Genomic DNA, 21,156 nt, shown 5'->3' with positions numbered 1-21,156 from the left:
GAAGGCAAAGGCTGAGTGGGTGGGGCATGCATTTTTGTTGTTACTGCACAATGTTGACTGATTTCTTCAGCTTCTCTTTTTCCCTTCTTGTTCCACTCTTCCCATTTCATTATCTGGCTTTAACAATATAGGGGTGATACTTTGGAGAGGGGCTTTCAAGGTTGTTTTTGATGTGTAAAAGCAGGAAGATGCTGCACATTGAGTGATTTAAGGAAAAGGGATATAATTGAGCCAGATAGTCTTGCAATATATTCTAAATAATAATTCTTGGTTTATAGGATGCAAGATGATCAAGTTCTAAGATTTTGCTAGATTGTTTTGGAAGTTTTCAGGGAAAAAAATTAATTTAATTTCTTCCTGTGTGTCTCTTTCCCCCAGACCAAGTTCTCTTCCAGAGTCACACCTGGATCTCCTGATGCCCCTTCTGAAACAACCCAACCCCCTGGTGCTCCATACCTTCCAACAGATGTCCCATGTAGCGAAGCTTTGCTTCCACCAGGCTCTCCTGATGGATCTGCTAAATCCTCCAGAAGTCCTCTGGTAGACTCTGTCAGTCACGTTCAGTTTGCAGACCCCCCTGTAACCATTGCAGATCCCTGGCCTCCAGGATCCCCTATTAAGACTTCTCCAGGACAGTCCTTGCTTTCAGACTTGGCAGATGTTTCTGCAAGATACCCTGAGGTCCCCCTTCTCCCTGAGCATACTGCCAATTTGATCCATCCGCCCATTGAATATAATCTGCAGTCTCACCAATGTCTTACAGGAGTCTCAGAATCCCCAGGCTCCCCTAGCATTCTTTCAAAGTGCCATGTTTGTTCTGATCAGCCTCCAGGGTCCCCTTCATGCATACCAGACACCCTACTCAACAGGGGGAAAGATTATCTCAAAAATCAAGCACAAATTCTTCCTCTTGAGAAGAAGGCTCCCCTGCTAAATCAACGGCGTGCTTCAGAGGGGGTGGTGCAACCACAGGATAAAAAAATGATCAGGGAAGAACTAGGAGGTTCCTTAGCTGCACTGCCAAGAGAGAAGGACCCATCTGTAGAGCAGACTTTAGGAGGAGAGTCTAGTTGGAGTCTGTCACAGTCATTTGAATGGTCATTCCCTAATCAGGGACTGGAATTGGGTGGGAAGAGACTAGTATCTCCTCCCAACTCTCCCATTCAGGAACACGATGATGACAACCTTTTGGAAGCAGAATTGGTTGGAGAGATTCCTCCCATTCAAGGATCATATCAAGACGCACGTTCAGAGGGACAAATCGGGAAAGAGGAGGAGACTGAGGCTAGTGAGCACAGTGCCAATAAGGAATCTGAAATGAACTGGAAGAAGATTGAGGGGCAGCTAGAAACCCAATCTACTCTTGAGTTGTCAGCACCTGGTGGTCCGTCTGTTCAGAGAAACATTGGTAGCCCTAATCTAAAGGGCCCTGTGGTGGCTGAAGAGGTTACTTTTCAAGAGGATCCTGATGATTTCATCCAGTTTCCCCCAAACCATGAGGAAGAGGCTCTACGAGCAATGGAGCCATTACCAAGTGTAGAGGAAACTGCTCCTCCTGCAGAGCCTTGCATCTTGTTCTCAGAAAGTGCCCAGGTACAGACAGCTGATACCTGTCAGGAAGAATGTGATGCCCTGGGTATGGCACAGGAAGCCAAGATGGGGAACTCTGACCTACTGGGTGGAGTTGAACCTGGTTCTAGTTCACATTGGTTAGATGAACTTCTGGCATCTCCTCCACCTAGCGCTGATGATACAAAGAAAAGAAGTACATCCAAGGTAGAAGACCCCACAGGGCCACAGGTAAAAACATTGTACTCAGTATTAATTTTATGGAAGGCAGTGCTCTATTCAAAAAGAACTAGAAGATCTTACTGGAATCAAACTTCCTCATTGCCTAAGAACATGGCATAGAAGGCGTTAAATGGACACAAACATGTTTAGATGAGTAAACATTCCTGCCCAGGTAGATGACTGAGCCAGGGCTTGTCTTTAAGAGCAGCAGGCTGCCTTTTTTTGAATAAGCTACAAAGTAGTTAAACTGGTTGAGTGGCTGCAGAATGTACAAGAGCAGAGGCTGAGTCAAAAGGTGCTGCCATATGTGATAATCCTCCAGTCATCTGGGAGAAGTTAATTTTCCTCTTCCCAGATCCAATTCTCTTTTCTTGGAGTTCTTGATTATTAAGAAGTTATAGTTTGGATCAGTGGTGAAATCCAAATTTTTTTACTACCGGTTCTGTGGGCGTGAGCATGGTGTGGCTTGGTGGGCGTGGCTTGGGCATGGTAGGGGAAGGATACTGCAAAATCCCCATTCCCTCCCCACTCCTGGGGGAAGGATATTGCAAAATCTCCGTTCCCACACCACTCGGGGGCCAGCCAGAGGTGGTATTTGCTGGTTGTCCAAACTACTTGAAATTTGCGCTACCGGTTCTCCAGAACCTGTCAGAATCTGCTAGATTTCACCCCTGGTTTGGATCCATTACAGTCTTGTTCAAAAGTGAATGTAGTTGTTCTTAGTTAAGAAGGACTTAAGTTATATACATTACGTCAATTATTGAGTGAGACTATTCCATTAAGGGCCCATTGATGTAGTCGTGAAAGCTGAAAAATCAAGTGGGTTGATAGATTTAGGACAATTAATTTCCATTGGATTAATTGTCCAAATTGAAATTTGAATGGAAATTCATGATATTGGCTGCTGCAATCTCTCTTCACAATATAAACTTCTCTATACTTTCCCTTGTGTCTTGCCAAAATATATTAATTATTCCTTAAAGATGATTGCTTATTTTTATTGGCATATTTTATCCTTTCATTTTTATACATCATACTGCTTTTCTATTTCAGAACATGAGAATTAGTTGTGTCTTTGGTATTTGTAATATACTGCATCTATGTATGATTGGATGTAGCTTTCAAACCTATTGATACATGTGTAACTGTAAATTGGATCATAATACATGAATTACATGTAGAGATAGTAGTGTCTTACTGTGGGAAGTGGCTTCCATTAACAAACAGCTCATGTGTAGCTTGGGAATGTAGAAAGTTACTGTGAAAAGTCAGAGCCCCTTTGTCCATCTAATTTAGTATTGTCTCATCAGTAATTTAGACTTTTCACAACGGGGGCTAATTTTTATTTTTAATCTTAATTAATTAATCTTGACTTTTGGATCAAATCTTGAAGGTTTCACCAAACATTTATATGATAGACTGTTCTAGTTGTTGATCCTGGCTCACCAGTTGAAAGTTAGTGGTTCATATGCACGGTGGGGAATTTGTTGTTCTCATTATACTGAACTATAAATCTGAGCAGCTCCAGTAACATTGCCCATTACGAAATTGCTGTGAATTATAGTTCAGCAATATTTGGAGAACGGCACATTTTTAACTCTTTAATATCTAAATGATTTAAAAATTTCTGTCAAAGGTCTTTTCCAGCTCCAGGTAGTTCTCAACTGGTCGTTTAATGACCATTCACATTAACAATAGCACTGAAAAAAGTGACTTGACCAGTTTTCACATGACTGTTGCAGCATCCATCCCCATGGTCATATGATCAATATTCAGATGCTTGGCAACTGGTTCTTATTTATGACAGTTGCAGTGTTCTGGGGTCATGGGATCCCCTTTTGCGATCTTCTGACAAGCAAAGTCAAGGGGGAAGCCAGATTCACTTAACAACCATGTAACTAACTTAACAGTCACAGTGATTCACACAACAACTCTGGCAAGAAAGATCATAAAATGGAGCAAAACTCAATTAACAATGTCTTGCTTAGCATCAGAAATTTTGGGCTCAGTTATCATAAGTTGAGGATTACCTGTATACAGGCTGAAACTAGGATCTTGTGTGTGCAAAATATGGACTTTTGCTAAAATATATTGATTTTTTTAAAAAAGTAAAATGTGAATAGTTCCTAGATTATTTTTCTTCACTTTGTATAATTTGTACTTCTTATGATTCACATCCCTCTAATTTATTATCCCAACCCTTTGTCCGTAAGAATCTCATGACATTTTCCCCTTTGCCTTGTTTTTTTCCTCTTTTATCTTATTTTTTAGGATCTTCTGGGATGGTCACGGAAGGACCTTCATAGCGAGTTTGGCATTGTAGGTGCTGATCGTTCTGACACCTTTCGTGTGGATTGGACTGCTGATGTGACCAAAGTTAAATGGCTCGGAGAAACAGAACAGGATCGAGAGTTTGGCACTGGCTCACAGGACTGGCCAAACTCATACACTGTTGGTAGTGCCAAAAGTCAGGATATGGAATTTGGTACTAGCCAGCAAGAATGGGCTGGAGGATCACCATTACTGGGCAGTTCCAGTCCAGTGCAAGAAGAGTGGCTTGCTTCTTATGGTAGCCATGGTGCTGATCATCCAAATGAGGAATCAAATTGGAGTAGCACATACAACATGAGTACTACTGAGGATCAGCACACAGAACCCTATATGAGGAAGCCCGGCTGGCCTAGTCTCTGCCACGCTGGCAGTGATCAACAGAGCAATGAGTTTGTTGCAGTTGAGAAGACAGATTGGAGCAGCCAATATCAGGATGCTGCTGCTGAAACAACTGACTGGTCCAAATATCATATGGAAAATGTCAGTTGTCCAGAATCAGATGTCAGCCCTGAATCGGCAAAAGTACCTATCGAGTACACTATTGAGAGCCAGCTGGAAACAGAGTTCAGAGTCAAACATTCAGATGACAGCACCCCAGGTTCTGTGTTCAGTGCCAGCCATTTAGGCTGGTCTAGTGAATCTGATTCTGGTAGCGGTACTAGTCAACCACGAAGAGAGTTCACTGCCCATCAAATGGAACTGTCTAGTGAACCTCAGAACCGTCCAGAAGTTCAGCTTAGTTTTCAGCAGGGACCAGATACATATGGCTTTGATGATGGCAGTTATCCAGAATCAAAACTGAATGTCAACCAGTCTGACTCGCCTAGTAGATGTGATACAGAAATTGCCCAAAACCAAGTTGTTGAGTTCAGTGCTGGTAAATCTGATGGAGCTAAAGAATACGATGGTGAGATAGGTTGTAGAATTGAAATAGATGGTGGCACCAAAGGGAGTAACTCTCAAATGGAGGCGGATAATCAAGAATTCTATGCCCGAAGACCAATCTGGCCTGATGAATACTGCCTGGGTAAATTTGAACCACAAGAGGATACTACTGGTAGAGGAGATTGGATCAAAGACTCTAAGTTCTCAGAAAGTGAACAGAATGATACTACAGGACAGGATCTAATAGCTGGATTTGGCTCATTAGATTTGTCTGATCAAAAAGTCACAGTCAATTTAGAGGAATCAACTGACAACCTAATACATCAGGCTGGGAATTTAACAAATTTGGTCATGGACGAACCCCGAGGAATTGGAGAAGGTGAACCTGAATGGACTCAACATCTTGACACTGGAGAATTGGCTATCTCCGGTGACTTAAAAGTTGAGAGTTTGGAAGCTTATAAAAAACCTGCAGAGAAGCACCTTGATTGGGTCCTTCCTTTTGGCGTGGAAACTTCATCTGCCTCATCAAATACAAGATCAGTGAATGCAGAAGAAGACAGAAAACCTGATGTTGGACAAGCAGATTTAATTAACAATATGGATGTATCTGACAGTGAAAAGACAGATGTATCTGATTTGAGACCCAAGGCTTTGGATGGGGCTGAAGTGGCATATAGGGATGAGAGCCGTCCTTTGGGGGCTACTGGTTTGGAAGATGATGTGATGCAGCATCAAGGAGCAACACCAGTATGTGGAGAGAGGTAAAAGCTGTTACAATTATTTAATAGTTGAGATGCAAAGAAGGAATGAATGGACTAACACAAGGAATTAAAATAGCAATTAATTTTGTTCTTGCATTCATTTATTAATCAACTATGGTGAATGAGTAATTGCTGATATCTTACTGTGCTTGGGTGTAATTCCTTTCATTACCACAAGTAACCAGTTATTGGCCTACACAGTGCTATATAGTTCTTTGTAATGTATACTTGATGAAATAAGTTGCAACTTACTCTGAAAGTCAGACAGCATTGGAAGAGCCCAAATCTGCAATGCTCATATTGCAGTTCTGTGGAAATACAATTCAGTTCACAATTCAGTTGGTTGCTATGTCAATTTTATTTTTGTCTAAAACAAAAATTTTGTCTATACCCAACTGGACACAAAGATGTGTGATTTTAATTTCCAGAATTATCAGTAAGGCTATGATTAATTGAAATTCTAGAAATCGAACGCCATATCTCTGATTAATGCGCAGGCTGAGAAACGCTATTTTAAGCCAAGTGGGAAATAACTTGTACTTTTCACTTGTTGCTAAAGTACAATTGCTAGCTAGGGTCATTGAGAACTGATCAGTAGTGGGTTTCAATTTCGGCCGCTACCAGTTTGCTCATGGGCACGTGCATGAGTGAGTGCTCACTTCTGCACATGTGCAGAAGCATCTGCGCATGTGCAGAGACGTCCAGGCAGGTGGGCAGAGCCTCCCACTACTGCCGCCACTGGTTCGCCCGATCTGGGGCGAACCGGTAGCAATCCACCACTGTAACTGATGCTTAAAATCATATATGTATCCACAAATTGTCCATTAAATAATAAGATAGGGAAAAAGTAAGAGTGACTGGATAGCCACAAGTGGAAAGCAAATATATATGCTTTTTGTTACTGCTGAGAGAGCCAGGCATAGAGAAATAATGTTATCTAATGAGTATTGAAGCTGTGCTTTCTGGCACTCTATCTAATCTGGCCAAAAGCCCCAATTGTAGATTTAGTAGTTACAGTTAACACTGCTCTGATTTTTTTTACTTGGAAAAATGTAAAAAAGATACCAACATTGCTGCAAAATGAATACACAGATGTCAGTTTGACTTGTTCCAAATGATCACATGTGCAAAGTTAGTTTCGGGTTTTCTGCAAGAGCTGTTCCATTTGCTGTTGAATGATCAATAGTTCATCCAGTGTACTGTTTTGTCTTGGGTAGACGCCATGTTCTGCAGAAGAGATGGTAAGGGGACTTTATAAGAGTCGGAAGAGACGCCTAGAGGGCCGTTGGATATCTTCCCATTCCGAATCTGATCGAACACAGCTAAGAACCCATATTAGGTCTTACCTTGTGGCGATGGAAGCGGCGAAACGGGATTATTTCACTGCTCTCATTGCGTCTGCAGAAAATCGCCCAGCAGCCTTGTTTCAAGTGACCCGCTCTCTTCTCAATCAGGGAACAAGGGAGGACCCTTTACAAGGCAGTGCTGAGGATTTTGTACAATTTCTGCAAGACAAAGTCGCTCAGATCCGGACGGGGTTAGACTGACTGGGCAGAATCTGACGAAATGGGAGCAAGTCTTGAAGGTGACATCTGGGTTGAGTTTGACCCTGTTTCCATAGATGAAGTGGACAGGATTGTGGGTAGGTTGGAAACCTCCATATGTTTGTTGGACCCATGTCCCTCCTGGTTTGTTGTGGCAACCAGAGAGGGGACTGGAGACTGGATCCGGGCGATTACTAACGCTTCTTTGAGGGATGGGGTCTTCCCTGCCGTTCTTAAGGAGGCAGTGGTGCATCCCCTCCTCAAGAAGCCAACGCTGGATCCGGCCTCCTTAAACAATTTTCATCCTGTCTCCAACCTTCGCTTTGTAGTGAAGGTTGTTGAGGCCCTGGTGGCCTACCAACTTCCACAATTCCTGGAGGAAACTGATTACCTAGACCCGTACCAATCGGGTTTCAGGTGCGGCCACAGCACGGAAACGGCATTGGTCACCCTGGTGAATGATCTCTGGTGGGCCTGGGATGGGGGTTGTTCCTCCATTCTGGTGCTACTTGACCTCTCAGCGGCTTTTGATACCATCGACCATGGTATCCTACTGCGATGGCTCCGGGGGTTGGGAGTGGGGGGCACTGTTTTACAGTGGTTCTCCTCCTACCTCTCGGGCCATACGCAGTTTGTTTGGACGGGGAGTCAGAGATCCTCTCCGAGACCTCTCACTTGTGGGGTACCACAGGGGTCGGTTCTCTCCCCACTGCTCTTTAACATCTACATGAAGCCGCTGGGTGAGATAATTCATAGTTTTGGGGTGAGGTATCATCAGTACGCTGATGATAGCCAATTATACATCTCCACCCCGGATCAACCCAGGGATGCCCTTTCCGTGATGTCTAAGTGCCTGGAGGCGGTACAGGTCTGGATGGGTAGAAACAGGCTCAGACTCAACCCTTCCAAGACCGAGTGGCTGTGGATCCTGGCATCTCCTGATCTAGTCACCCTGTCACTTTTGATGGGAGGGGAGTTGCTTACTCCCTCTGAAAGGACTCGCAATCTTGGTGTCGTCCTTGATTCACGGCTGTCCTTGGTGGATCATCTAACAGCCGTGACAAGGGGGGCTTTTGCACAGGTTCGCCTAGTGCACCAGTTGGGGCCTTTCCTAGACAGGGATGCCCTCGGCACAGTCATTCAAGCTCTCATATCTCAGTTGGATTATTGCAACCCCTCTACATGGGGCTACCCTTGGGATGCACCCGGAGGCTCCAGCTGGTCCAGAATGCCGCCGCGTGGGTTGTTATAGGAGCTTCCCGTTACTCACGTGCAACACCTCTCCTGCGCGAGCTGCACTGGCTGGCACTTCCGGATCCGCTTCAAGGTGCTGGCACTTACCTATAAAGCCCTTCATGGCATGGGCCTGAGGTACTTGCAGGACCACCTCCTACCGGCCTCCCACCGCCCAGTGCGTTCTCATAGAGCTGCCCTCCTCTGGGTGCCGTCGGCCAGACAATGTCGGCAGGCGACCCGCAGGATGAGGGCGTTCTCTGTGGCCGCACCGACCCTCTGGAATGGGTTACCCACTGAGCTCCGGACAGCTCCTGATCTCCGCACTTTCCACGCTGGCCTGAAGACATGGCTTTTTCAGCAAATTCCCTGACCGACTATGAGGCTTTTAACTTTAGGGATTTTAAATTTGGATTGGTTTTTAGTATTTTATTGTTGTGGTTTTTATTGTGTGAGCCGCCCCGAGTCCTACGGGAGAAGGTGGCATATAAATTTTAATAATAAATAATAATAAATAAATAATACTTTCTAAATTCCATTCAGTTGTCTATATCTGCAGATTCTAGGCTTTTTTGCACAATATCAGCCACCTCTTTCTCTCTGAGGTAATCTCTCCTGTCTCGTTCTTGTATTCTCTGAGGTAAATGCAAGATAATATCCATTCTTCTTCTTCCTATAATGTATTCTTGTTCAATTTTATCTCTTCTTGGCATATTTTACTTACAATAAGACCCACATCTCACCTTGGCCTTGCTGATATTTTCCACAATGCTTGAATTTTGATTCTGAAACCTTGATAGATGATAGTTAAAGAGCTAGATTAGTCAGTAATTTCTGGCTAATAGTGTCACATTTCTTCTGCATTCTTCTAGCAAGTGCATAAATTCTCAAAATTTATAAAGTATTAGTAACACCAAGGACCTTCAGAATCCATTCTCTTAAGACGATAATGAGATTATTTCTTTTTAATGTACATATTTTGACTATCATTGACTTTCCTATTTTCCTGATCATGGATCTTATTATATGACAGCTTCTCAATGATTAGTTTCATTAGCACCCTTCCTCACATTCCAGTTTTGATCTACTGCGACTTATGCTACTCTGCATGAAATATCACACAGTTTCCAGTAAAAAAAAAAAGTATAATGTAATGTTGCAAGACTGATGATAACAGGCAGTGCATTGCAAGGACTCATAGCTAATGTAAATGTTCACTGAACCATATCCTGACATGACCTTAATATATCTTTCCTGTTGAACCCCTGGACCTTGATGGAGGTTACGTATGGCTGAAGGTTTAGAGCAGCTGTGTGGAGTAATGTTGCAGCAGCAGTTCCCCAACTTTCCTGAGGAGGTGGTGTTTATTTTATATTTAGTAAATTGCTCTGAGGTAACACATCCAAAGGGAAAAATAATCTGGGTGGTAAAAAATATGGAACAATTTTCTCTCTTGCCAAAGTAGTGGAACAGAACTACCCTATGAGATTCTCAATTCTGGAACCATGACTATTACTTTTATTGAAGAAATAACATTTTTGAAAATAAGTTAACGACAGGGAGGCAGAATTATAGTCCGCTATTCTATAGTTCACTTACTCTGTCATTCTCTTTTTCTCAGTCTTGCACTGACATTGGGCCCATTTTCAGCTTGCATAATGTATGCACCATTCATGTTTATACCTCATTTTCTGTGGCTAATAATCAATTTTTTTGCTGTATCCTACTGTTAGAGGAATTCATCTCACTGCATGGAATAAGGCATATAGATTCTTGGCTCATTCTTCCAGAACGCCCTCACTGCTTGACATTATTATAAAAGGAAGAGCATATGAGAAAGTGCTTCTACATAATTTTGTAAAGAAATCTATTGGTCCTTTTACATAACAATAAAAATGTGGTACATTCTTGATGTCATCAAATTATGTTTGTGTATTTCTAGATATTGAGGAAAAGTTAAATCAATTTTAAATAATTCAAAATTGCCATCATGCAGTTCATGAGGCTTAAAGATATTCATTTGCTAAAAGATGCTTAAAGATATTCCTTTGGCTTCTGTAAAGGAGCAAGGAGATACAAAACATGATGATCAAGGACACACATACCCTGTTTCCCCGAAAATAAGACATCCCCTGATAATAAGCCCAATCGGGTTTTTGAGCTCATGTGCTAAAATAAGCCCCCCCTGAAAATAAGCCCTCCCTGAAAATATTTAAAAGTATGCACAGCCGGTCCCCGCCATTTCCTCTGGTTTCCTCCACATGCCCCCAAATAATAAGACGTCCCTGAAAATAAGGCCAAGCACTTATTTTGGAGTTCAAAAAAATATAAGACAGGGTCTTATTTTCGGGGAAACACGGTACATACAGTTTTAAAGATGAGTAAGAGCTCTTATTCAGAAGAAGTACTGGTTGAGTTGGTTTGAATAGACATGGAAGAGGAAGCTGCCTAAATAATGTTCAGGCCATCCTGCTTCTCTTTCCAACTCAAATCTGGATTGGTAGGATATTTTCAAATTGTGCAATAACCCTATATTGAGAGGTATGTTTTGGCAACTTAATGTAAACAATTGTCAAGATTCACTCTGCATTGATTATGTCAGTCCTTCCCTCTCAGTCACCCTCCAGACTGTAATTCTGAGAAATCATAACTAGTTTTTCCTGTCATATTAACAGGTTGTATATACTGTTGCATATACATAATGCAATAGTAACAGTTAAAGGAAAGCTGCCCAGGAGGAAATTATTTTCAGAATAAAATGACGGAGCGAGTAAGGGAGAAGAGAAAGATTTAATTCTAATCTGCCAAAAAGAAAAAAAAGAAAAATGTTTTCCCTATCCCTGAGACTTTTTAGGAGAGTGATGTCCATTTTTGTATAATCAGATTAAGAGCATAATAACCTTTAGAAAGAATCCTGAACTGCTACTTTACATATCATGCCAAATTTAGTGTTGCATACGTAGAATCAGATGGGCTTTCAGTTTGCTATTAGACTAGTGGTTAGAGGAGTGTTATGGCAAACACTATATAAAGAATGGAATCAATTAGCTATCAGACAATGGATACATATTTTATTTTATTTATTTAAAAGATGGCTGCCCATCTTAAATAACTCTGAGCGGCTGACAGAAAATGTGGATTACTGCCTTTTATATTGTAAGACTCCCTTCATAAAATGTCTTACAAGCACAGGACACAAAGAGTCTTCCATAAGTAGAGAATACAACTTTTGATACAGAATTGTAGTGCTGACTAAAGGTAAAAGGTAAAGGTTTCCCTGTCAGTCATGTCCAGCATTGGGGCACGCTGCTCATCTCTGTTTCTTGGCTGAGGGATCCAGCATTGTCAGAAGACAATTTCCGTGGTCCTGTGGCCAGTGTGAATCTAGGCCAAAGGCGCACGGAACGCTGTTACTTCCCACCAAAGTGGTACCTATTTATCTACTCACATTTGCATGCTTTCAAATTGCTAGGTGGACAGTGCTAACTACATTTGTATAAATTGCTATACATGTTGAAAATTTCTTTCTTGGTATTTGAACCTTTAAAACCCTCAGTCTTCAAAATCTTTTCATGGTTAAAGGTGATAGTAATTTATTCAACATAAAAAATTCTCTGGAAAAAATTTCTTGTCTTTCATTTCTCTTCATCTTTAAGATTTGTGCAGTCTGTCTTCCATTTTCCATATTAAAGCATCTGACTAAAAAAATTCTAAACTTCATAGACAACATAAAGTGTAGGAATATATTTGCATTTCAAACTTCATTCTAACTCCTTAATTAAGACTTTACTGAATTCTGCCTTTTGTTTCAATACAGCGTTCCCTAACCATTGTTATTTTCATTTTCTCCTCACCTAGAATGGGCCTGAATATTGTATGCTATCACCATTAGACCAATGGTTCTTATAACAAGTGGCCATTCGGGAGTCCGGTAAAGTTGAAGACTTTAGAATTGCAGCCCCATTGAATAGAGTGGGGATTTAACATTTCTATGCTTGATGCACAGTATCGGTATCTATTGTTTGGCTGTTCTGGGGAAAAAAAGTCAAGAAGGTTTTAAGCCAGGATCTTTTAAGCTTGTGAGTTACAAACTACATATAAAGAGGGTTGATGTAAGAGTTATAGTTCACTATGGAAGTCACACTTATAAAGTCACTATTATATTTCACTTGGGGGTAAGATGAAGTATACATTTTTCTGTTCTTCTGCTTTCTGTGTAATATTTCATTGTCTTGGATTTTTTTTTAATCTTACGTGCATTTTTGAAGTGGTACAGCGTCATAAAAGATTCACAATTTTTGTAATGGTTCATATTCAATATGCTTATACTGCTTTTTTTATTGATGAGTGTATGTTTGAATCCTCTCTTGTCCACTTCAGGATATCTCTTTATTATATCTGGAAAGTCCTCCCTCTCCCTTTGACTGTGCAGCTCAGTCATACATACATTTTCATTACTCTCTTACAGTCAGAAAGCATTTTTTTAAAAAGGGAGCAGCTGAACTTGGGGCACATTGATGGCAGAGAAGCAAGTAGAGCAAACTAATAAAATGAAACCTTGTTAAGAATTCTACTTTGTCTCTTTATCTTAAACTGAAGCAGAAAATGCCATAGTCAGCGCCTGTCCAGTCCCAGCTGCCTGCTGGAAGGAATGGTTTCCAGTAGTGCCAACAGACCAGAGGTCCAGCAGAGGAGGCCTGCCTCCTTCCATAGCTGCCGTTCGGAAGAAGAGAGGAAGCTGAATAACTTGCCCAGTGAGCTGGTGCCAGCAGCTGAAAAGATCAGGCCATCTCCATTCCCATTGGAGGATGTAGGAGAGGTTTTATCTGACACGGATGGTGACAACAGCCAGCTGAACAGTGGAAATGGGAGCCAGCCACCTGAAAGGCAAAGTGAAAGTCAAGCCATACAACCTATTTCCCAGGTTGATTGTGCTTCCGAGAGAGCTGAAGCATTAACGAGAGAAAAATTCACTTTCATGGAGGCAAGTACTACCAGAGGTGGCTACTTGTAAGATAAGAAGGCTCTATGGTAACATTGGTGGAGCAATATGGGAGTTATGGTAGTAGCAGTAATTTAGTAATTAAATCCTAAAGAACACCATTTTAAGAATACATCATGTTTTGACTTCTGTATGCTTTCAGGATACGGAAATTCTGGATAATAGTGCACATCGGGACCGTGCAAATTTGGGCCGCAAGCGGGGTCATCGAGCCCCAGTCACCCGAGCAGGAGGTACTGTGTTAGAGAATGACAGGAACAGCTGGATGTTCAGAGATTCTACAGGTAAAATGCTACCAGGGGATGAACTACTGATTTTTGTTACCAGCGTTATGTGTTGTGTCTATATGTTTTCCTTGGTTCTGTTATTTGTGTGCATCATGTTCCTTTGAAGCTATTGTGTATGTTAATGTCAGCCTTGTGAGGTAGTCCAGAGCCAGGAGTAGTAGCCCTATCTTTATTTGAAGGTTTCATTAACATAAATGAAAGTACATCTCTTCCCCCCCCTCCCCCTTGCTTTTATAGTTCAAGAAACTAGAGAGATCCTTTCTGAGGTGTTTGCCACACCGCCATTCCTTCTGTGGGCTCGACGACTTCTTATATGACCTTTGCCTAGTGTGCAGCTCTTCCTCCTGTCTCCCAAGATCATTCTCACATACCATTTAGTTAACTGTTAGTTATGGATTTACCTGTTTCCAAAAGAAGGCACCATCTATATTTTGCCCTAAGTTAGAACTTACCAATCATAGTTAATTATTAATGATTTACTGAAGTTCTGAAATCTATTCTTTTCTAATGCCATCGTTGTACTTGATATTTGAAGGAGTCCATGAAGGCACGTCTCTTCTCTAATGTTCTAGAAATAGTCTAAAAATAAAAAAAATAAATAAAAGCAATCTAAAAATAGAGGAGAATTGGAGGCAAGGGATAATTTTTTTAAGTAATCACAGTTTCAAATGTGCTTTGAACCTTTATTATAGGCTCCAAAATTTTACTAACTTCTCTGGCATTGTTTTGGTTTTAGGGAGTATGCTTCATTGTGCATTAATTTTTGTGGATTTTTCTCTCTTCACCCTTCCCCAGAGCCCCAATTAGTTTCTGCAGTCTCTGATGAAGAAGTCCATGAGGAGTCAAAGAGCAAGAAGTCACGAAGCTCTCCATTGTCCAAAGGGATAAAGGTAGCCCTCTTCCCAGGCCTCAATCCTTCAGCTTTGAAGGTAAGGTGTAAAGGGAAGTGAGGACAAAACAGAAGAAATTAGAATATATTGTCAGATTGGTTTCTGGAAACTGGACTGTTAAGATCATCCCAAATTGAAATCAATTTTGCCTGTGGGATTGGGAGATTAAGGTATAAAAAGGACCCAAGCATCTGATCTCCTCAATCTGTTAAGGGATAATGAAAGTAAGAGGATAATAATAAAGAACTGGGAGAGGAAGTATGGGATAGCTTGTTAGCAAAAGTTAGGAGCTTTGCCGGGGCCTGCTTTTAATTCTTTTGCTCTTGATCATAGGCTAAATTGCGAGGGAGAAACCGCTCCGCTGAGGAAGTGGAACCACAAGGTGATGTAAAGGAGGCTCCTGTACAACGTTCTAAATCCTGCAAGATGGGCAGCACTAGTGGGAAGCCTCTGGTGCTGCCACCTAAGCCAGATAAATCCGCAGGGTAGGTATGGTTGTATAAGAGGAGGGACTGGAGAATTACAAGTAAAGGAATCCTGGAGGCTACAGAAACAAATTTGGCTTCAGTATTTTAGGACAGTGGGCCCCAACTTTTTGGGCATCAGGAACCGGTTCCATGGAGAGATTTTTCCATAGACTGGAGGGGGTTTGGTTTCACTTGCTGCCTGCAACCCACAGATGAGGCTTTGCTTATTTCCGGCATACCATGGACTGGTGCCAGTCCATGGACCGGGGGTTGGGGACCCCTCTTCTAGGATCCTTGTGTGACAGCAAGTGATGAACATAGTACTCTGCTAGGCAGGGAATGGGTTTCACCAGTGATTCAGTGCCAGCCCTACTACAAGGGCAAAGTCCTCCTGCAAAGGGGTTCTTTTTGAAACTACTTTGAGAACTACTGATGAGAACTATCACATGAGATTAACTTGGAATCTCTATGGTATTTGTGAGCCGTGCACGTTTTCAGGAACTTTTTCTTATAGTTTCTTAGCTTAGCCCTTGTAGAAATTTGACTAAATTCAATCTGGAATTCTTTGCTTAAGCTTTGCAATGTCTTGTTAGTTCAAGACCAGTACCACTTCAGAAGCATATTCATAGTGGTGCGATTTGTCAATAATGCCACATATCTAGGAATATTGTTAATTATTGGTTGGAGTTCGAGGGTCCAAGCCTTCTGGAAGAAAAATTAGTTTTGGATGATGATGATGATGATGATAAACTTATCCATACTCTGGTTCTACTTTAGTCTGCTCTGGTTCTATATGGAATGTCACAATGAAATGCACTGAGCAACCTGAAAAAAAAAGGTCTTTAGAGCAAGCATACAGAAACCAGTCCAGCAAAGGAAGGTACTTTCAAGAGGGAGCTGGAAGGTTAGCAGCTCAGGATGAAATAGGCATAGTGGGCAGAATCAGTGAGTGCAGGGAGGGTGGTGTTTCTGCCATAGCAAAATTAAAGTGATGGCATTTACCCACAGTGAACTGAGGCAGAGCAGGCAGACAACTCAATCGTGTCAGAATATTTATGACTGGGAAGACATGGTAACAAGGTCAGCCAATGAATAGGCATAGCAACTAAGTCAGCCAATTGGGAGCTGAGACAGACTGGAGCCAGGGCGTGTCTTAGTCTGCAGCTTATGATTCTGTGCAGAGAAAGAGAAACTGAAACCAGAGTGAGCATGCTTGTCTGCTCTGCTGAAATGAAACTCTGAATCTGCTGTTGGTGTTGTAAATTTACTTCATATATTATTATGCATATAAAGAAATTAATGAATCCAGCTGAATCAGTTTTCTGTGTGTGCTTCTGGATTTAATTTTTGCAAGAAACTCTGACAAGTTGCACTTCTGCCAGGAGAAGTCAGAAAAAATTTTGATTCAGAGAAAGACAAGACAAGCAGTGTTTGCCTTTATGGAGAGCTGGGGCTGGCTTGAAGTTGACTTGGTTTGTTCCTGTCCTTGAGAAATGGAAGAGCCGAGGTAGCGCAGTGGTTAGATTGCAGTACTGCAGCTACTTCAGCTGACTGCTAGTTCAGCAGATCAGCGGATCAAATCTCACTGGCTCAAGGTTGACTCAGCCTTCCATCCTGCCGAGGTGGGTAAAATGAGGACCCAGATTGTTGAGGGCAATATGCTATTTAGTATACTGTCTTTGGTGTAAGCCGCCCAGAGTCCTCGGAGAGTGGGCGGCATAGAAATATGACTAATAAAATAAATATGACTAATAAAAATGGTTGGTGGGGCACTAATGTGCAGAGCCAGTTTGGTGTAGTGGTTAAGATACTAGTTTAGAAACCAGGAGACTGTAAGTTTTAGGCCTGTCTTGGGCACAAAGCCAGCTGCGTTACCTTGGTCAGTCATTCTCTTCAGCTCTAGGAAGGAGGCAATGGTAAACCACTTCCGAAAACCCTTGCCAAAAAAACTTCAAGAATTCTTCCAGGCAGTTGCCAGGAGTCGACACTGATTGAAGGCACAAAAAACAAATGTGCAGAGGAGCCCTCAAAGGGCATGTTTGGTTTCTTCGTTGTCTGCCTTTCAGAAAGTAGATTGCTTTAGAGAGCATTCACAAATCAAGTTTTTCATTAAGCTGTTGCTTTGATTTATTTTATTGATTTCTGTTTATGGTTTGTATTATTATACTGGGCTTTATTATAACTCCCTTCAGTATGCTTTAGTACAGAGGTCTCCAACCTTGGCCGCTTTAAGCCTGGAGGACTTCAACTCCCAGCATTCAGCTTTGCTGGCTGGGGAATGGCCAGCAAAGCTGCATTCTGGGAGTTGAAGTCCTCCAGGCTTAAAGTGGCCAAGGTTGGAGACCTCTGCTTTAGTAAACAAAGGTGGAAAAGAAATACATATAAATGTTATGATATTTTTGTTCAGTCTGCACTGGAATGTCTGCATAGTTGACATACTGAATGTTCCTTCTAGAGGTACTTCTTGGTTACTAGATCAATATTTGAAAATTATTTTCTGAAGAGAGGCGAGGTAGGGTGGAGTGGAATGGAGGATCCATTTGTGCATTTACGTCACGTGAAAAGAAAAATCTACACATGCTCCAGCTTGCTTCCAAACCATAAGATCACTTTTCATACTGTATACCACAGAGTCACACTATTAATTTTGTGTTATTTTTTTTATTTTCCCATCAATAACAGAAGAGAAAAATATAATAACCAAGTAAAGAGAATAAAAAACAAAAGAGTGGAGAGAGCAAAATGAAATAAACTGGAATATACCAAAAATTATAATTAAAAATAACATATAACTAAAGCAAATTTGAGAGCCAGTTTGGTGTAGTGGTTAAGGCATTAGGCTAGAAACTGGGAGCTGGTGACTTCTACTCCCACCTTAGGCACAAAGCCTAAGAAAATTTTAATTAAGTTGCATCTTCTATCCAGGATGGCATGAAATCTTTCTGCCAAAGTAAAAGAATCATCTTAGTTGCTGCCCATGAACTGTAAATCAAGTTCTTCATTCTTTCATGGGTTCTACATTTTTATAATATAATTCAACATTACATTCACATTGTGGCCCTTATTTTTTCCCATTCTTATTTTTTAACCATTTTCTGATTTTCAGATCAGAAACTTCCTCACCCAACTGGCTGCAGGTTCTGAAGCTGAAAAAGAAGAAAAGTTGAAATCCAACCAATCTTCAGGCAAGTATCTCGGGAGGAGACTTGAATCTGTCTTCCCAAGAAGGCATTTGATCCTGTAGTTTTGCAGTGGAATCATACTGCACACTTGGGCATTTTGGTTCTGCAGCTGCAAATAACGTTTGTGGAATTTGGCAGCTGGGCCAGATTTCCCACAGCGAAATGCTTATGGCTGCTCTAAGACCTGGAATTGCTGTCCCTAAGGAAGATCAGGCACTTAAACTCCAACATTCTTTATAGCTGACATGTTTGGAAGAATCTTGAGTATCTGTTAGATTTCTGAATTGTCATTATTCATAAATCCTAAATTATCTCTTCCGTGTGCTTCATCACATTCTGACTTGAGATACATTTACAGCATCAAGAAGTTTTCATTAACATTCCATAGTTGAGATTGCAATTTGCTTTTTTAATGAATTGATGCTGGGGGAATATTTGCATCCTCTGACATAATGTAGCAATGTGAATTGGGTTAGTTTTTTTGCTGCCACTGGGCTCATCCCATTTCTTTGAAGATCTGAGATAACTTTCTGGGCAAAACTTTGCACTGTCTATATTCTCCTTTGGCTGATAAAACATTGCTGTGAGATTGGGCTTCTTATATATTTCAACGTTTTGTTCTGATGGAAGCCCAGAATTACTAGAGGACAAATTCTTTTCTTAGAATTGCTTGAATGGAAGAAGACTGCACTAGTGAATTATTTTAGATGTGCATTGCAGCTATGCCTAAGATGGCACTCCTGCATCCTGAATACGTATATTAGTCTCAGGTTTCATTATGGTTTTGCTCTTGCTTGTTGGAATCTTTGCAGTCAGGCACAATGGAATAGCCTCCGCTTTTCTTTTAACAGAAACCAGTTATCGGTATCCATATCTTGGCAGAATTGAGCCATGGTGACATTTGCAGACCCTCTTTGTGATTTTTCTTTGTGAATAGCCTGGGTAAAAAAACAATCCTGGAGCTCATCATATGATGTGACCCAAAGGAGACGTGCTTGGAAATAGTTCTGCAAGAATCAGCATTCTGCTGGTTTATGCAGTTATTACATTATCATTCTCTACCATGGAAATGCATGAATAATGTCCCCCAGTGCAGAGTGGCCTGACAAATCATCCTGTATTTTACTTGCCCTTCTTTGATTGACTCACTTTTAACTGAATTTTCATGCTAGTGGTTTTTCCAGTTAAGTCAGTTCTTGCCAAAGCACCCATTTAATAGTACTTAGTAGTAATAGTAACAATAATAGGAATAAAATATTACCAAATTCCCACTGAATCTTGAATGAGAATGTAAAGAACTCACAAGATGGCAGTAATTTCAGTTAGAGCTTAGAGTGGCCTTGTGCTAAAATATTTTGAGATGGTGTTTGGGTAGCAGAGTCTGAAAAAGTCAATTGCCCTTGATTTAAATGATTTTGTTGCAGAGTCTTTTTCCGTAGCAGCCCTTGTCCCAAATGTTCTGCACGGGATCTGACACGATACACAACTGAAAAGAGTTTAAGAAAGTCACCTTGCTATAATTAAGTTGTTCCAGAGAGTGTACTGGTTTACATGGGAGACGAAACATTTGCCCATGAGCTGGAGTCAATGACTAGTAGTCATTAATTGTGTGGGTGGGATGGAGTGCTTCAGCAGACAGCCCTGACAATTTTTGTAATCCTTGTCATTTTTTGTTGTTGTTGCAGATGTGCTGTCCTACTTCTGGGGCCTTAACAGCAGATGGTTCTGGTCAGCATTTTATGGGTTAGAGACGGAGTTCCCATCTAACATCTTGGAGGGATTTGGGGGGGGGGAAGGGATTTGTGGGAAGAGGGAGGATGAAGCACATTTATGCACTTTGTATCACATTCACTCACTCATGCATATGGCAGTCAATTCTCTTTGCCATTATATTTCCCATTTTTTCCTTTCCCCCCTTCTCGTGTTCCATATAATTTTATGAATTTTTTTTTTTTTTTTTTTTGTAATCAAAATGCTTGGCACTAGCCCCTTTTCTTTCACACTAAGATAGGGAGGCAAGACACGAAAGTGAGGCTTTCGCTCTCTCTGCTGCCATATATTGCATTTCAGACAAAGAGGAAAGGATTGTTTCCCCTTCAGTCACTTGAAACAAATAAAGGTTTTATGGCTATGAAGGACCTGCTGTCGTATTTGCTTAAATGTAATCCTCTGATCTGTCTCCAGAGCCAGCCTTGTTACTTGGCAACATAGTCTAGAGCTGGGCAGCCGACAAGACTATAGCAAAATGCTGGTGGAGGGGTGTTTTCCTTTTGTGGATGAAATGGCATGCTCTTTGGTGGGGGTGGGGGTGTGAGTGTGAGTGTTTGTGTGAATGTGTATATGTCTTTTTGAGTCACTGAAAGCTTTCACTATAGTGAATATTTGATCTGGGAGGAGATTGACATACCTCTTGCAGGTATTTGAAGGATGTAGAAGTACATAACAAGAACTGTTACCCTCTCAATCAAATTGCATACTTGTTTCCTGTTCTTGGGAAATGACACTTTTTGAAGCCTGAGGGCACCAACACCTGCACGTGCTGATGTCAGTGTGCATACACACCCACATACCCAGTCCCTCTCTTCTCCTATATATGCACATGTCAAACAAAAAATATAATCTCCTCCTGCCGCCACAGATATTACACTATCTCGGGCAACATCCTCATTTATGCACACCTACGACTTAAAAGCCACTCATACATCTAGGGAAGAAAAAAAAACTTCATAGGTCAAAGGCACCTCGAATAAAGCTGTGAGATCTCTGTTTGCCACAAGATC

General features: G+C 41.4%; 1 protein-coding gene across 4 annotated transcripts in view; it reads left to right on the top strand.

The window, feature by feature from the left end:
- The window catches only part of TNKS1BP1 (tankyrase 1 binding protein 1), a 32,101-nt gene extending 11,607 nt beyond the window's left edge, over positions 1-20,494 (top strand). For 3 of the 4 annotated variants that reach the window (XM_070957457.1, XM_070957466.1, XM_070957482.1), the window contains exons 5-12: positions 379-1,800; positions 4,063-5,771; positions 13,148-13,532; positions 13,693-13,834; positions 14,633-14,766; positions 15,061-15,212; positions 18,301-18,379; positions 20,062-20,494. In XM_070957457.1, the coding sequence (XP_070813558.1) occupies positions 379-1,800; positions 4,063-5,771; positions 13,148-13,532; positions 13,693-13,834; positions 14,633-14,766; positions 15,061-15,212; positions 18,301-18,361 (4,005 nt within the window). In that variant the 3' untranslated portion in view covers positions 18,362-18,379; positions 20,062-20,494. The remainder of the gene's footprint in view (positions 1-378; positions 1,801-4,062; positions 5,772-13,147; positions 13,533-13,692; positions 13,835-14,632; positions 14,767-15,060; positions 15,213-18,300; positions 18,380-20,061) is intronic. The other variant, XM_070957474.1, reaches the window with a different exon arrangement.
- The last annotated feature ends 662 nt before the right edge of the window (positions 20,495-21,156 follow it).

This window comes from Pituophis catenifer, unplaced genomic scaffold (genome assembly GCF_029215685.1).
Source record: "Pituophis catenifer annectens isolate HBS135680 unplaced genomic scaffold, rPitCat1.0.hap2 SCAF_1, whole genome shotgun sequence".
NCBI lineage: Eukaryota > Metazoa > Chordata > Lepidosauria > Squamata > Colubridae > Pituophis > Pituophis catenifer.
This window is presented reverse-complemented; position numbering and strand designations above follow the sequence as displayed.